The sequence below is a fragment of the Bubalus bubalis genome, chromosome 1, assembly GCF_019923935.1.
Source record: "Bubalus bubalis isolate 160015118507 breed Murrah chromosome 1, NDDB_SH_1, whole genome shotgun sequence".
In the NCBI taxonomy this organism is placed as follows: domain Eukaryota; kingdom Metazoa; phylum Chordata; class Mammalia; order Artiodactyla; family Bovidae; genus Bubalus; species Bubalus bubalis.
The window spans coordinates 135,300,320-135,319,249 of record NC_059157.1 but is presented as its reverse complement, the minus strand read 5'-3'; the positions used below and the strand labels follow the sequence as shown (position 1 = coordinate 135,319,249).

The 18,930-nt window shown below is 36.0% G+C and overlaps 1 protein-coding gene and 1 pseudogene across 12 annotated transcripts in view; both read right to left on the bottom strand.

Annotated features, from left to right (window-relative positions):
• Window positions 1-18,930, bottom strand: part of TBL1XR1 (TBL1X receptor 1) — a 179,894-nt gene that overhangs the window by 72,983 nt on the left and 87,981 nt on the right. For 8 of the 12 annotated variants that reach the window (XM_025288195.3, XM_006050981.4, XM_006050980.4 and 5 more), the window contains one exon: window positions 18,117-18,191. Coding sequence is in view for 1 of the 12 variants with exons in the window: in XM_044944584.2 (XP_044800519.1) it covers window positions 2,918-2,954 (37 nt within the window). In the remaining 11 variants the exon portion in view is untranslated. Of the gene's footprint in view, window positions 1-2,917; window positions 3,035-18,116; window positions 18,192-18,930 lie in introns of all 12 variants that reach the window. The other 4 variants (XM_025288166.3, XM_006050982.4, XM_044944584.2 and 1 more) reach the window with 1 other exon arrangement.
• LOC123332974 lies at window positions 8,741-18,478 on the bottom strand (annotated as a pseudogene).

The following is an 18,930-nucleotide window of genomic DNA, read 5'->3' as shown; positions in this document are numbered from 1 at the left end:
TCTAGCTGCATATGAGCCTGCTCAGTCACTCAGTCATGTCCATCTGACTCTTTGGGACCCATGTACTATACCCCTCCATAGTCCATGGGACTCTGGGATTTTCCCAGCAAGAATACCTGGAGTGGGTTGCCATTTCCTCCTCCAGGGGATCTTGCCAACCCAGGTATCAAACCCACGTCTCCTACATTGGCAGGCAGATTCTTTACCTCAAGCCACCTAGGAATCCCAATTCCAGCTGACCAAAGCACAAATATCTATGTCCTTCCAGTTATCATCACTCAGCATTATTGGAGGCAACTTATGCCCTATACTTCCCAAAATGTTTTTCCTCTTGCCCATAACTATTACTAATTCTGTAATTCACTACAATTTAAATTTTAGTATTTTTTTTTGCATTCAATTTTCTATCTCGGCTTCTACCTGCTATCTCTTATCTTTAAAACACCCCTTTCAGCCATGCCTTCTTTTTTGCAGTACCTATCCCCTCTACTACTGCAATACCCTCAATGACTTCCAGGTCTCTTCATACTATCTTCTGACATCTACACATAAAATATAATGCTGATTATGTCATATGTATTCATGACTACCTATTAGCTTCCACATTCACTCTAAATTGTTTACAGAAGCATTTAAGTTCTCCTTGTCCAGTGTATGGTCTTGAAGTATCCATCTGACTGTACAGCATCTTCTTTGAGTGTACTCTACATTCAAGTGAGTAAAAAATATTCTAACAAACCCCTAATTTCCACATTTATGATTTTTAAGCTCTTTGTTCCAACTACAAGTGTTAAAATTTTTTCTGTTCTTCAAATGTCATCTCCTTATGAAGACTATTCAAATGTCAACATTAAAGGTGTTTCCTCCTTTCCTCCTGTAGCCCTAAAGCATAGTTTTAGAAAAACTCTTTTCAAAGTTGGGCAGTAGTAAAAAAAAAAAAATTTAGGTTAGAAATTAGAGTATTTGTATTTTCTTTCAAATGTTATTGTTTTTGACAGTAAAACATTAAATCAAGTCATTTAACTACCCTAAGCCCCAGTTTCTTATTCTGTAAAATAGAAATAAAATCTACTCTAAAAACCTCACAGGTAGTAGAAGTGCATGAAAACCAATTTATAATTTATGTGTTAACATTGTTATTCTATCATTTTATATTGTGCGTATTTTTCAGTCACTATCAAATTACAAGCATTTAAAAGGCAGTCTGTAGTTTACATTCTAGCACATGATAGCTATAAACAACAAGAAGATCAAACCAGTCAATCCTAAAGAAAACCAACTCTGAATATTCACTGGAAGGACTGAAAATGAAGCTCTAATACTCTGACCACCTGATGTGAAGAGCTGACTCACTGGAAAAGATCCTGATGCTTAGAATGATTGAAGGCAAAAGCAGAGGAGGCAGCAGAGAATAAAATGGTTAGATTAGCATTACTGACTCAATGAACAAGAATTTGAGCAAATTCCAGAAGATAGTGGAGGACAGAGGAACCTGGCGTGCTGCAGTCCATGGGGTCACAGAGTTGGGTAAGACTGAGCAACTGAGCAACAACAATACACACACACACCCCTCCAGAAGTCATAAAAGCCAGCTCTCCTGCGTAAGAAACATAAACAAAGCACAGTTTATGTACTATGCCCTTGTCAAAATAAAACATCTACAATCCTCCCCACAGATAATCTTTTCAGGAAAACTACGGTCACATAGTATTTCTGGACCTCTGATTTAGTTCACCTGAAACACAGTTAGTTAACTGGACAGGGGCCCTTTAAAATTGCTGAGAAACAGTTAAATAGGCAAAGAATTCTAGTAACATGTGTGTGTGTGTGTGTGTGTGTGTGTGTGTGTATGTTCTAGTAACATATATATATATATATATATATATGTTCCAATGACATATACATATTACACACATGTAAGTGATGTAAAGTGTAACTGTGACAGCAGTATCCTGTCCAATCCAAATTTATCCAACATTCATAGCTGAGCATTAGTGCTTTAGTTTACCCAAAATTCTAAAGGTTGACATCATGGTTATTTCAGTAATATGCAACAAGAGATTTTAAAATACAAGAGAATACAAGAGAAGCACGCTAATTTTGTTTAAGCAGAAAGATCTTGTTTTCTCCTACTTTTACAAAAAACAAAATTAATGATGGACAGTGTTTATTAATGAACGAGTTAGTGGAAACGATACTTTGGTCCTACAGAAACATAAATCTTGAACTTACTACGAGAACTTAAAACTCCTTGAGTTACCTTAGAAAACCACACAAACCTATTAACACCGTGTCAAACCAAAAAGCAAGACAGCTACTTAAAACTTCTAAGGTCTTATCCAAAGGACACAGGAACCAACCTGAAGAGGCTCTCACTAGCCAAAATCAAGACATCAAGAGCATCTACACAGAAAATGATAATCTAAAACACAAATGAGTTTAAATCCATGAGTTCACAGGATAAGGCATTTTACAGCAACCATGTCACACTGCTGGCTAATATTTCTTGGGATTTTGTTATTTCACAAAAAGATTGCTCTCATATTTGGTATCACATCTGCTCTTAGATCTCATATACATACTCTTGTACTTATCTACTTATAACTCACTTTTTAAATCTAAATTTAAGATTCCCTAAGTCATCCTTGTAAGAATTTTAATATACTGTTGCTATAATGCCTGGTAAGGCTACCATGGTTATGGATAAGAAAACATATTACTAAGAGTTTAACTCTCAAAAATAATGGTCAAATGCCAAGAAGTAGTAGCAGCAAAATAAATTCATGGGTAACTGGGCTATACTGTGGATTAAAATAGGTATGGGTAAAAAAAGAAAAATGAAAGTTAAGAATAATGACACCACCTGATGAGAGTAGCAAACCACTTTGTGCGTTTGTTTAAAAAAAAAAAAGCTCACCCTGTATGTGATGTTGCTGAGTTCCAGAAACAAACATCGGGCAGCATGACGTAACAGAAAGAGTCCTGGACTCAGTCAGGAGACTTCTGTTCTAGTCCAAGGCCTCAGTTTCCTCATCTGTAAAATGAGGGTGCTGAATTAGATAATCTTGAAAGGGCTCTTCTGGCTTTAACACTGAGAGTCTATAGATGAGTTCAGGAAGAAGCAGTAAAATGTAGCACTTCTGTTAACAGTGAAGTTAACACTGCAAACAGCAGGTGAAACAAGGATGAAAACGATTTTCATAAATTTTGAACTGCTGTAAGCAATCTTTTCATAACTTTTAAGTAGATTTTTAGGATATAAAATTGTAACTTTTAAGATTTTGTAACTCTTAAAATGTTTACAATATACCTGCCTTAGTAAGTAACCTTATCACTAAACCAGATTAGGAGTGAGTGACCAAATTATGACCTCAAAAAAGCAATTCACCTTTAGCCAATGAGACTGCTCAAGTGAATCTTAAAAACAGTATAGGAATACCTTTGGGCTAGTAATTACTTTAGGTAATAAAATGCCTCATAACTGATCTCAATTCTCAATTAAGTAACTGAACAAAGTGTAAAATGACACAAAAAATGATTAGAGAAAATTAGACAATTACTTTTACTTGTAACAAAACAATAATTATGTTTATGATACCCTTCTTTGTTAATGAGTGTACCTTCCCTGTGCATAACATTTTTCTTGTTAGCTCTCAGAACAGAACCTGACTGCTTTTGACAACAAGGTTAATTGAAATAAATGACATTTTTTTACCACTAGTGACAAACAGAAATATAAAGAGAAGAGTATTTTTTGTTTAAGTTTTCTACACTGAAAGAAATCAAGCTTCTATATATATCAGTAACAAATAATGGAAAGGCTCTGGTGCCTCAAAAACTTGTGGTTTCCTAATGGCAGGTTCCTAAATACAGGTAATTAACTGATTGGTCTACGCTCTAATAAATTTTTTAAGTTCATAGATCCTCTGACACTATAGTTTACATTTACTTTTCGTTTATGTTAATACTATGAATCTCACCTGGCAGACTTTTAAAACTCTAGCTATATGAGGACCAATAAACGTTATCTCTACAATCAGGAATCTATTAATATCAAAAATCTATTCTTTTAAAGGATGTAATATATCTTTTAAAATATATAAAGATATAATGAAACAGTCTATGAAAAATTTGTTTTTAAAACTTACTTTATGCAAATCACCTAGTGATTATAAAATAACTTGGCATACACACAATCCCATTAATCATTCACTTGAACATTTCACACTGGCAATACAGCACTTAATATGTTATTCAGAATCACTAATAAAATTTTTCTCTGGCTGGTAGAAACAAAGGCAAAAATAAAGCAGCCTTGATGGTGATGAAATCTGTTCTTGGCTAGTCTTAAAATAATTGTGATATCCATGTGCCCCTGAGACAAGTGACCTGTGAAACAAACTTTCCTTCACATTAAAAATATTTTCTATTTTAATGTGGGTATTTTGACTTATAATCCTAATGAGCTGATTAAAATAAACTAACAGTTAACTGCATACAGCAGATATCAGTATGGATATGGAAAGCATATTTTAGTGCACTATTCTGCGCATAAGCTGTTTACAGCATTTACTCAAACTACCTTATTTCCCCCCTCCTCCATGACTTTTTTCAGAGAAACTTAAACATTAAGCTTATTTACTAATAATAAAACTACTAGTTTTATTATAATTACTAGTGATAGGATACTATAAGCAGCATTATTTTTAGCCACTATCATACAGACGTAAACCAGCTCCTCAAAAATTCAGAACTGACTGTACTGCAGAAAACACTATTCTCTTGGTACCAAGATCAGGAATTAAATGAAAATTTGATGTTTAAATAACTAGTTGGTATGTGGCAAGAAGTCCACTGGATTGTTCCTCACTAAATTTCTATCTGTAGAACAGAAACACATTTGTAATTCTTCCTAACACTTGTGTAAGTCGGTATACAGTACAATTTTCTCAAAGACCAAAATGCTTCATTTAGATACCAATAATACAAAATTCTAGGAACAATTATAAATTGCTAAAGCTACATACAAAACAACAGCACATTTGCTTTTTTGTCTGTTTGCATTTTTGCAGCATATTTGCTTTGAGAAAGTTATAATGGAAATAGTCCCTTTTTTTTACTGCAATACAATTGGAAAGATTAAAAAGTCAAAAGACCAAAAATAAGTCCAAATCTATTTCTGGTCACGAGAAACTAACAAGTTTATATATATATATATATATATATATATATACACACACACAAACACACATATATATACATACATACACACACAATTAATTATATATAACTTTTTATTTTCTAAAATGTAAATGTATTTAATAAGTGCTTAATCTTGTTCAAACTTCTCATTTCAGGTTAAGGGAAGAAAAACTGTCAAAAGAAAGAAACAGACATGATCAAACTAATGGTGAAAAAATCTCACAATTCATATTTCAGTATTTCATTTTTATTTCATTTTTCTCCACTTATAATTTATTCTAATATATACCTTAAAAAATTCAGTCTATCAGATTACATTTCCTAAGAGTAAGATGAGGATAAAGAATGAAAGAGTAGTTTAGAATGCTTATATTTAATACCAGATAGTATATTAATATTTTTAACATCACTATATTCATCTCTCAAAACTTTATAAAAGAATTACAAAATTCAGCAACTATGATCATCTGTTTTTAAATATAACAACTTATTAACATACAATTACCATTTTCCTAAAATACAGATTTTTTAAAATAAATTCTCATCATTCAATCTGGCTAACAATTCGAGCATTAAAATCATGCAGCATTCCTCTGCTGAAGAATGAATACAACACATTAAAAAAATGTGCCCTAAGTCATACTTTGCAATCAACAATTGGCCAATTAAAAGAACAGGAAGAGAATCTAAAAGTTTCTTCTATGAGCACTTTCAAAACTTGCTCAAAATAAGCAACTCCAGGGATTCCATTTCCCACATTCACATTTGACTCTGATCATACTATTATAAATGATCTTCGTGAGATTTTTCTCTATCACTCTGAAGTCTTCAAATTATTGTGTGTATGTTTTGTCTTTCCACTTACGTTGTTTATTTCTACTTCTATTTTTCTACATCCTAAACAGTTCAGAGCTCAATGCATAGGCAGAAAAATGTCACTGATAAATTCTCTAAAATATTTTCAAATTTAAAGAACTACCAATTTTTGTGAAAGCCACCAAAAACAAACAGCAGAGATATACTTCCTACTAGTATCTTTCATAGCATTTCATGATGAAAATTTCAAACCTTCAGAAAAACTCAAAGACGTGTACAAAGAACATTTACATAGCCATCACTAAGACTTTAAAATTAATGCTTTCTTCTATTTGTTTCACCTGTGTCTATTAACTAATCTTAATTTCTGAAGCACTTCCAAAAAAAGTTACAAGTATCAGTAAACTTCCCTCACATATACCCGTATATACTTCAAACTGCCTATCATTAACTATAATAAAGTATTTAGTACAATTTTTCTTTTAAAGAAAAAATTCATACAAACTACAATAGATATGTATGGGTGCACTATTCAATGAGTTTTGACAAATGCACAAACTCAAGTAACTCAAATCCCTAACAGGACACTACCATCACCCTAAAAAGTTCCCACATGCCTTTTCTTACTTAATTCTCATCCCCAGCAGCCATGCTTCCGTTTCTAAGCTTTGTCAATCATTTTTTCCCCCAACAATAATTATCTTTGTCCCGCCCCAGCCCCAATACACAACAGATATTTGCCTGTTTTTAGTACACTGTATAAGGAATCATACATTATGTCCTGTTTCACATAAGACTACATTCACTCAGCATGTTTCAGAGTTTAGTACAAATTGCTTCAGGTACCAATAGTTTTCTCCTTCAACTGTTGGTAATACTCTGTGATACAAATAAAGCACAGTTTCCCTATTCTCTTGCTGATACCCGAACTGGTTCCAAGTTTAGGGGTCGGCCCCAGTATTTGACAGAGTTTATACCCAGAATTTGGTACTCGACCTCTGAGGTTCTTTACTTTCTTAGACTTCCTCCCTCTTCCTCCTGCTGAGCTCCACTACTCTGCAGCTGCTGTGGTAATTTTCAACTATCTGATTCCTGAAGCCAGTTTAAAACTTCAAACCACCCAAGAGGAGCCTGCTCTCAGGCAGAACACCATCAACTTGGGAAACTCACCCAAGGCCACTCCAAACCAGTTTCTATTTCTATTTGTTTGCTCTACAATGTCCTCATACTTTTTTTCATGTTGTCCAGAGATGGTTGTCACTACTTGTGGGACGATTTGTTCAACAGGAGCCACTACTCCATTTTTGATAATTCTAACCCCCTACTATTCTTAAAAGTACACATATTCAAAACTGCAATTGACATAACCCCCTTTCCCATGTTTCTCTCTCTCAAGACCCCGACTGAGCCAGTCCCTTTGAACCAAAGGAGCTCAACTAAACCAGAAAGAGAGGCCTCTGGGAGCTGGATCCTGTAATTCTGTATACGAACCAACACAAGTTCCAAGTTCATCCCAAGACGTGTATGCAAAACATACTCAAATAGGCAAAAGTTTTGAGAACTGACGATAGGAACTATTGTCAGGGTCCCACACTAAGCCTGAGGTGTGCACGTGAGGAGATCCAAAGCAGCAGAATAAAGGCGTTGAAAACTGAACTCACAGTGGAACCACTGTCCATGACACAGAAAGTTCAGTCTGGACCTGTCTGGTTTCAAACAGAATAATAATAATCTCCTGAAAGGATACAATAAAAAAGTTACTCAACATAAAAAGAATCAAGAAAATCTAATTCTCAAAGAAAAAGGCAGTAACAGATGTCAATCTCAAGATGATCTAGATGTGAGAATTATCAAAGATAAGGTAGCTATTTTAATAGTCCATTCTCCATAGAGGAAGGGTAGGCACTTGAAATGATGGTAAAAACTCATAAGTAGAAAATATAAAAAGAACCAAATAGAAACTTTATAACTGAAAAATCAAGTGATTTGACAAGGAAGCAAGTGTACACAAAAGAGAGCAAACACTGAATAAGAGAGTAACATAAATAGATGAGAATAAAAGTCTAACTGTAATAAAAGAAAATTCTCCTGACAGTCTGTATCTTTAGCTCTTAACTGTAGTGGAGGGGGAAAAAACCTAGAGATCTCTAGTAAAAATGCTTTCAAAGTGTCAGTCGCTCATTCGTGCCCAACTCCTTGTGACCCCATGGCCTGCAGCCCACCACGCTCGTCTTATCTATGGGATTCTCCAGGCAAGAATACTGGAGTGGGTTGCCATTTCCTTCTCCAGGGGATCTTCCTGACCCAGGGATCCAACTCAAGTCTCCTGCATTGGCAGGTGGATTCTTTACTGTCAGAGCCACCAGGGAAACTGATAAAGACAATTTTTCTACCTCCTCTTGAGGTCCTGTGAAAGCACTCATGATTCACCTCTGAAGAATATTCAAATTCTATAAAATTTGTACGACATAGATTAAAAGAAAACTCAACTACAAATGAGGGGATTTGGTTCAAGTTATAGGCTCTACCAAAACTAAGTGATTAGCATCCCTTCTCTAACATTTAGGTCCTCATCGTTTACAAATGAATAACGACAACTTAAGCTTTGTGATGTCGTCCCATGATCTAATTTTAGGAACTTTCTGAGGGTCATTCCAGTTTCCCCAGATCTTAATTTTTTTTTTTAAGTTGTTTCAAACTAGTTTACTTAGGGGTTCCATTTTCACTCCCCAATAGACTATATGTACTTCTCATATGCTTCTTTACTCACTCATCTAGTTCTGAAGGGTTACTGAGTGTCATCCTGATTAGCTAACCACCTTCATAATAAGATTTGTTGACAAGTCCTGGATTTTCTGCTGGAGCTTTATTAATTTCAGTTACTTTTCCTGACAGAGGAGAACAGAGTTCACTAGCAGCTTTCACGCTTCCCAAAGCACCAGACTCCTTGTCTGTTCAATTTTACCCCAACTTCAGGTAGATTACAGTAAACAATATCTCCCAAAAGCTTCCCGTGCAAAATTGCTATTTCCTACTGTTCCATCACTGCTTTCTATTGTTATCCATTCATGTTTTTCTGAGAATTTCCTCATGGACAGCAGAGCTGGGCGGGTGTGCAGCACCCAGCCGCGGCCCCAGGGGAGGGCGCTTTGGGTGCTGAGACGGCACGCGGCTGCAGACAGCAGCCCACATGCTCTGCACGGCCCTGAAGTTTCTCACTGCTCTAGTTACTTGTTTCTGGCAGACAAGGAGAATCTTTAAATCAGGTAGCTGTGATCAGCAAGGTACAGAACACTGTCAACAGACACACAATGCTAACCAAAGGTTTGTCAGTTTCTAGTAGACTCATGAGGAAAAAAAAGAGTTTTTAAGGTGGCAATTGACTCTAATAGTCTATTTTTATTTAATCCAATATACCCAAACAATATCATCTCTTGAGATTCAAGCAAGACTAAGATTTCACTTAAAAAACAAAAACAACTCTTCAAAATCTAGTGTACATTTTATATTTACAGCATATTTGAATTACAACTAGTCATTTTTTCAAGTGCTCACCAGTCACACATCGCTAGTGGCTACCACGCCACCCAGTGCAGGTGGGGACGTGGGGGCGGGAGGGCGGGGAGAGGCGAGGTGACAGTAAACAAGACCAAGGTGTCACGATGAGTTACCTGTCTGCCACACACACACACACACACACACACACACACACACACACTATACCACTGACGGTTATGAGACCTGTTCTGTTACAGGCAGAAGGACAAATCAGAGAAAGCCTGGTTTTGAAATAAATTTCCATCCCTACTACAGGTAGAAACTTCAATAAAAGGTGGGGGGGGGGGGGGGGGGGAAGTAGACAAATGACTTATGGATCATTTCAAAATAAATGAATTAACTATTTATTTCTATGAAAAACCAATGCTGATTCTATCCTACTTGCAACTGAGGGGAGAAAGTGTACAAGGAATACATTAAAAGACTTTATGAAACAAAAACATTCCTCCATCAAATTAATTAAAAGATTGGTGACGGAAACACAAAATGTGTTTAAAAAGTACACAATATTCAATTCAGATGCTTCACTGTGATACTTAGCTTCTGAAATTTCAGGCAAAATATCAAATCCCCCCTTCCAATGAAAACAACAATTTGCCCTGTCTGCCAGAAACAAATGAAAGTCGCTCAGTCCTGTCTGACTCTTTGTGACGCCATGGACTATACAGTCCTTGGAAATCTCCAGGCCATTATACTGGGGTGGGTAGCCTTTCCCTTCTTCAGGGGATCTTCCTAACCCAGGGATTGAACCCAGGTCTCCAGCATTGCAGGCAGATTCTTTACCAGCTGAGCCACAAGTGAAGCCAGAAAATAACAAAAAGCTTAAGAAAATTTGCAAATGCAAATATAATTTTTTTAAAAGGCCTCTACAACAATTTCATTCCTTAACTGTCCCTCATGTAATATAAAAGGCAACACACAATCTCTGTGAGAACCCAGAATTCCACTCCAATTCCATCATGCCACAGTCCCTATCATTTCCATCTCAGAACAGAAATACAGACACGTTCTCTAAACAGAGGAAAAAACTGTGGGAAAAGACTTGGTTCAGACTTCAGACTTTACAATTTATTATCTAAGCCATTATGAACAGGAAAAATGGTTTCCTCACCTAAAAAAGAGAGATGGTAACAGACTCACAGTTATACAGATATTTAAATATCTATCTACTCTCTTTCAGAACATTCACTCATCTTTCCATTGTTGGTCTGATTTTAATTTACATTTTCTTATGTGTCAAAAAACTGTAAGCTAATCAAAATGTCTTGGTGTCTCCTACATATTTAAAATATATCTCTGTGATTTGTTGTAAACTCATAAACCCCTACATTGAGTCATTTTTTAAAAATATCAGATTACAATGAACTCACATGATTCCACTCAAATTTAACTGGAAATGAACGTCAAGTGAGATGGTCTTTTATAGAGAGAAAGTAGGTAGAAAAATAAGAACACTAGCATCTTTTTAAAAAAACAGATCCTCCTAACAGGAGGAAATAGTAATCATAGCATAGGAGAAAAAATAGACATTGTGAAGAAATTCCGTTTAAAAGAATCGGGAGAAAAACCAAAGAAATGACTGAAACTAACTAGCTTGCAGAAAAGGACAGAACGTGAAGAAGAAAACAAACAGTATCTGTTAACTTTGGCAGTTTCTGTCTTTTACCTCTCAAACTTCAGTATGTTAGTTTTTCTTTGGAACAAAAAACTAAAACACAAATGTTTTTTAAAAGCAGTATTATCCCCTGGAAAGATGGATGGATTAATGAAAGAAAGCAAGGAAAAGAAGATTCTAAATGGCTTCAATACATCCATGAAATATGGTTTGTAGTTTCAAATTCGGCTATATTGCTAGTATTGGACCAGGAGCCCAATTCTAATCAGGAGATGCAGGTTTGATCTCTAGATAGGGAAGATCTCTGGGAGAACAAATTGGCAATCCACTCCCATATTCTTGCCCAGAGAATCCCATGGATAGAGGAGCCTAGTGAGCTACTGTCCAAAGGGTCGCAAAAAGTCAGACAAGACTGAGTAAGCCAAGCACAGCACAGCCCAATCCTAAATGTGTCCAATCCTATTAAGACTGAATTTAACATAGTATAGTCAGCGTGAGAAGTTGGAAAAACTTTATTTTGGGCTCCTTGAGACATAAAGAGCCATATTTTATTTTTGGTTGCATGGTGCCTCATACTAAGAAATTGTAGAACAGAGGCCAAGATTATATGACATATGAAGATCAATTTTTAAATTGCTACTCACCATAACAAGTTAATTATTACACCATACAGCTACTCACCATAACAAGTTTAACTATTTCACCATAACAAGTCAACTATTACATTTAATATAAGGATTAAATCCATGTAAGAATCTACACTTTCTTTGCCTTCTAAATGATGCCACAATCACTCAGGTTTCATCTTGGTCAGTCATATCAGCCTCACATCACACAACAAACATCTAATGGTAAAGATAAAGGCATTCAGTTAAACCCAACTCCAGGGACTTCCCTGGTGGTCCAGTGGTTAAGATTTTGCCTTCCAATCAGGGTGCATCCCTGGTCAGGGAGATAAGTGTTAGTTGCTCAGTTGTGCCCAACTCTTTGCGACCCCATGGACTGCAGCCCACCAGGCTCCTCTGTCCATGAGATTTTCCAGGCAAGGATACTGGAGTGGGTTGCCATTTCTTTCTTCAGGGGATCCTCCCAACCCAGGGATCGAACCCAGGGGTCTCCTGCACTGCAGGCAGATTCTTTACCAACTGAGCTACAAGGGAAGCTATACACATACACACACACACACACATACACACACACACACATATTCTTTTCTTCTCCTTCATCTCTCCTTTTAGAAAACTGTCGAGTTCCCTGGTGGCTCAGATGGTATAGAATCTGCCTGGAATTGGGGTTTGCTTCCTGGGTCAGAAGATCCCCTGGAGAAGAAAATGGCAACCCACTGAAGTATTCTTGCCTGGAGAATTCTATGTACACAGCAGCCTGGCGGGCTATAGCAAGACCCCACATATCTTGTGGTCAAAAACCCCAAATATAAAACAGAATAGTGTAACAATAGTGTAACAAATTCAATAAAGAGTTTAAAAATGGTCCATATCAAAAAGAATCTTATAAAAAAAAAAACATACAACTCCAATGTGCATGTGCTCTGCTTTTCTGAGTTTATCATTTATTTTGCTTTTACAGAAAATAAATCATACGTTTTTCAAAGGGATACCTGCTCAGACATATGCAAAAGCACAGACACTTCTGAAAGAAATTCAGCCTGTAGCTATTAATTTCAGTTTCATCCATTCAAAGGGGAAGAAAAAAAAAATCCACAAAACTAAGGGAGTTTTTCACTGTAACTCTCTTACTATTGACTTGAAAATTAGTTCTTCAGGGACATAAACTCTCCACCAAAATAAAATGAATATTTCGCACAATCCTGTCTATATGGGCAGTACCATTCAATCTCCACATTTAGTAATACCACTTCAAAATCACGTTAGTGGATGAAAATAATAATGAGCTTTTCTACAGTGAACAGACAAATTATTTCATAGATGATATTCTTGAGAAGTGGAGAATAAAAAGTAACAGATCGTTAGCTCCTCAATACACAGCACACTGCTCTTGGGGAGTTACCTCTCAAAAGGGTTACAACTCTGGGGTCTTATCCTCAGTTGAGCAAGTCATAAATTACTTTTATCAATTCTCTTAGGATAATCAAGTTCTAGGAGAAGAGATGTTAACAAAATACAGTAGGGCAATTTATCAATGAGATTAACTAATTTACACTGAGAAATGTAGTTGCAAGTAGACTAGAATACCCACTGACACAACAGCCAGTGGGCACTGGCAGCGCCCAGGCCACAAGCCCTGCTCACTGTTCTCCTTAGCAAGTAGGCACTTTCTTACTGCAAACACCTGAAGGTCATCTGGTCACAGTGATGTCAGGAGAGAGTACTAAGGAGCTGATGTCTTGCCCTTTCCAAAGCATAACTCCACCAATAAAGAATGTAGCTGTTGCACAAATTGCCCCTTTCGTGACCACTGAGTGGAAGAACTAAGGGGCATGTTCTACACCAGCTTCCAAAGGTCCCAACAAGAAATGGTTCCAATTGCCTAAAACATTAACCTGTATCCTGTACTGGTCTCCTTATCTTCCTTTTCTTATTTCCTTACAGGAACTTTCTGGGTTCAGCTTTCAAATAAAATGGTTATAATCAAGGGTCTGATTCTACAGAAATCAAACCTGACAACTGGTCAGTGAGGTTTTATTCTTAGTAGGAAAATCTTGTTAAACCAAATTAAGTTTTAGAAGCAGTGCGATGACTGGAGAATTACAAAAAAAGAGAAAAGAGAAGGCCTAAAGGGACTGGTCGACAAAAATGGATAGTCTTTTACTGAAAAATGAGAATTTATCTTTGGAAGAGTTCAAAGGAAAAAACATACAAACTGCTCTAAAGCATGTGAGATGCAAATCAGAACTAAATTGAGACACCATTTTTCAACTATGAAATAAAATATGTACATATCCAAAGGTTCTGACTATATACCATTTACAAGCGGGAAAACAGGCACCTTCACACATTACTGGGAAAAACAGAGAATGGCATAAAGCCTAAGGAAGAGAATTTGGCAAGCTGCCTCAAAATTACATGAACATTTATGCTCATACCTAAAACTCTCATTCATGAAACAGCTAAGCTACATCTAGGTAATGAACTGCTACTCAGCTATTATAAAAACAGAGGACTCATTCTATACAGTACTATAAAGGTGGTCTCCAAATGTTCTGTGGACTTCTATACAAAACTATACAAAACATTTAAGTTGACTTCTGGGCGTTTTTGATAGAACTCTGGTCTCTGATAGCTTCCCTGCTTTGTGACAAGACAGGGTGTTACTGAGCTCATCTTCTACTTATACATACAAAACAAAGCGTGTGTGTGTGTGTGTGAGTGTGTCTAGACACACACACACACACTCACATACACAGACTCACACAGGTTTGTTTATATTTTTAAAAATAGCAACCTAAGCTAAACTTGGTTACCTATAAGGAGAAGAAACTAAGTACATACTTCATTTTGAAGTAATATCAGTGTTTTACATAAAGTTATAAACAAGATTAAATCAGTATTTTCAAACCCTAAGAATTAAAAATAAAATGAAACAAATGGACCTGATTCTGACCAAGTTGGTGGAAAAATCATATAAATGGATTTACTTTGAATGTAAACCCCAGTGGGACATGGGCAAAAGAAAAAAAATAAAATTGCTGTTTTCAGTAATCATATTGGTGGTAATGGTTTAAATATATAAATATATATTTATAAATATAAAAATTATACTATGTACAATATCTTATATTAACATATTTATATCTTACACACTTTAGTTTTAATGTTTTATATGTTAAAACCATATATAGCATTATACTAATATGTAATATAAATATACAAAAGAAACATGTTTATGTAAATACCATTAGAAAAAGACATTATTCAGCATGAAAAAGGATGGAAATATTGAAATCAAAGAATTTAAGCTTGAAAAATTAAAATCCAAACTTTTTATCAGATGTATCACAGACACACCAGATAGATATCCAGAATACAACAAATGCCCTCAGCACAAAACTGGGGCTCTACATACTGCTTCTCACTAAAAGGAACTGGACTTTCTGGAGACACAGCTGAGTTGAGGACTGAGGAAGGACACGGAGAAGATGAGCTCAGGCACACCCTGTCATGTCACAAAGCAGGGAAGCTATCAGAGACCAGAGTCCTATCAAAAACGCTCAGAAGTCAACTTAAAAAGGCTCCCTAGGCTAAGACAATCTGAGTATCCTAAAGGATAAAAACTACAATGCAGTAAAAAATCAAATTATTTAAATTCACAAGCTCAGAGAGACACTTTTTGTAAAAGTTCTTTCTGGTCTACTTTTCCCAGCATTCTATGAAACAACTTAGCACTTTAAATATTGGCAGATAAACTTATGTACAAAACAGGAATAGAGCTACAGATATAGAAAACTGGTAAATAAAGGGAAGAATCAAGAATTTGGTATGCTGTTTCTGTGCAAACTGTGCCACAGAGTAACCAAATACCTAAAATGAGGGAAGTTTCTTTTTACAGAAATATTACAGATAATAAATAATGAGAGATGATCTAGGTAATGACCGTCAATGGTCACAAATAGAGACAAATCAATATTATATGCCTCTCCTTAAATTACTTAGTACCTCCTACAATATGTTCCGACTGCAGCACGCCAGGATTCCCTGTCCATCACCAGCTCCCAGAACTTGCTCCAATTCATGTCCATCAAGTCAGTGATGCCATCCAGCATCTCATCCTCTGTTGTCCCCTTCTCCTCCTGCCCCCAATCCCTCCCAGCACCAGGGTCTTTTCTAATGAGGTGGCCAAAGTATTAGAGCTTCAGCATCACTCCTTCTAATGAATATTCAGGACTGATTTCCTTTAGGTTGGACTGGTTGGATCTCCTTGCATTCTTGCTGTACTTGTTACTTTCCTATGACAGTTTTTGGCTGTTGTGAGGGTTAGGGGGTTGGTTTATTTGGTTTTGGGGTAGTGTAAGGTGATGACAGTAATTTCTTAATATCACCATATATCCTTTTAATTTGAAGTTTTACAGATTGACAACAAAATTCATATATTACATTTGGTTGCTACTTACAGCTTATGCTTCACTACATACGGCTTCTGTCACCCTACCCCCATCCCCAAATAATGCAGAAAAATTAGATTAATCTTTTAAATCTAACTACTGATTTATTTTTTTTAAAAAGTCAAGGGAAAGAGAGGCATAAGGATGCAATCAAGACAAACATATTAGAAAGATAAAAAGAGGTAAAGCATAAGCCATACGTAAAAATGACTTCAGGGATTTTTCAAAAAATTGGCAAATGTGCTTGAGATAGCCGAATTTAAAATACAGTCTACAAGCTGTTTCCCAAACAAAACAACACACAGGCTATGTGAGAGGTACATTACAAAGTCACTTGAAGGTAGGCGCTTAGAAGAGAGAACCAGTTGCATCACAATTGGCTCTCAGACATCCAACAGGTCTGTGCAACTTATTTCTTGGGGGAGACATGCCACAAATAGCTAAGACTCCAACAACCAAGAAAAATGCACAGGTTTCAAAAGTGAACTTCAAACAAAACAGTTAGTTACTCAAAATGCTTGATGAGCTGTTTATGTGAGAAACTGTAGTGCTCCAGAAGAAATAGAAGATTTAATGATGGTTAATGAATCACCCAAGTACCATAAAGAACCCATAAATATTTCATATATGAATGAACAACCATGTCATCCTTCGTGCTAGGTAGAGACAGAACAAAAATCCTTTTTTCCCCCAACATTCCCCATTACCTACTGAGGGGAAGGAGAATGGGAAAGGGGAGACTGGAGATAGGGAGAGGTCATTTTCTCATCAGCAGTAAGAATACAGAAGATAGCTCAGGCAGAGGAAATCTCACACACTGACAAGTCCATCTTTAAAATGAATCATTTCCTAGAAATATTTCCACAGATAACTTTCGTATCGCTCTCACTCATTCTGGTTCTAGTTAATTTTTAGTATTTTTTATTTCAGACAGATGCATCTATAATTTCCCACCAAGTTCCATAAAACTTAATCTATAGCTCCCTAATTTAATATTTAAAATGAAAATTTGACTAAGTAAAAATAATTAAAAGTTTTGATAATGCACTATAGAAAACATTGTTCTAAGACATTAATCCTTTAAAAAATAAATAAAAATTCATAATTCATTCTATTTCCTGATCCCCCAAATACAGAGCCATTTCACTTATGTTAGGAATTACTTTTTGTAAGGTGAAAATCACTCTGATTTCTAAGTAACAGTGATGAGATCACTAAGCCTAGCTAGAATGAACATGAGAAATTTAGTCCAGTGCTATCACCTTTTTAAGAGTGCTTCTGCCAAAAGTCACACAAGACATACGCAGCAGAGAGCGAATCCCAATCCCCACAGTCTAGTGGTCTTTTGCTCTATCACACAGTGGACAGATTTTCATTCCACAGAGAAAAGATTCTAAACAATCTTGTTAAATAAATAAGAATGCTTCTCCTAATAATTATCTACTTACTAAAGACAAGTAGAATTTTAGCCATTTAACTGCCCATTAACTATAAATATTATGAGAAATGTGAGATGACTATTTCAGTAAATGATGGACAAAAACACAAGAGCTATTACTGCCTCTGTAACTTGAGTTTAGTACTCTTCATTCTGATAACCACAGCAAAGACAATGGAAATCTTCAAATCAAGTGTTCTGCCTTAAAAAGTAAATAAATACTTAAACATTATTTTCTAAGTACCTTAAATTACATATTTTAAAAAACAGTTCTTCAGTTTGGGAACAAATGAATTTTGTCAAATTGTGGAAAACTTACAAATTTTTAACAGGTTCTTAAAAATAAGAGAATAATAAAAAGAGCAATTAAGACAATCTCTGACAAAAGAAAAAGGAGAAATTCTTACCATTGGCAGTGCATTGATGTGGGGATGTACAACTGAGTATCTGGTACCGCCAATCACAAGTTGCTGTTGCTGATGCTGAGGAAAAAGGAAAGTAAAATATTCAGTGCATCCTAAAACACATTCTGCTGAAAAGATTTCTCATTCCAAATTTTACAGGAAGGACATACTATCTCTATACCTTTAAGGCCCCCACCAGAGAGTATGTTTCTCTCCCTAAGCAACTGTTGTCATAAACAGCAGCAACTTTTGAGCATGTAGTACACAGCAGGCACTGAATCATTACAACACTTCTAAAAAGTTGACACAATGAACAAAATGAGGCTCAAGAGATGAATTTGCATAAAGGAGGCACTCACCGCCATTCAACTCAACTCACGCAAATATTACCACTACTGGGCTCAGTATGGCAGGTTCCTAATCTACCATCATGAGCCATGAAAAACACTATAAACTTATATGTTACATATTCTGTTTAATGACTAAGAGAAAACATGACTGGTTTTGAAGCAATTTCAATCAAAATGTACTAAACTGGAAATCCCTTCAGACTTTCTATTCTACAGAGTTTACCCAGTCTTCTCAATTGCTGGGGCACAGCACATTATTTTTCAAGTCCATTTTCTGCAAATACACAGTGGTTTTTCACACACCCTTTCAGAGTGGCGGCTTTCGGGTGGGACACTGACCAGTGCGGTTCCCACCGTGGGCAAGCAGAGTGCACCTTTCTATAAGAGTACAAGCTGATGCCACATGAAGGCATGCAAGAGATTTTCTTCATACGCCAAAAAGTGTTAAGCCAGTAACACTAAAAAGA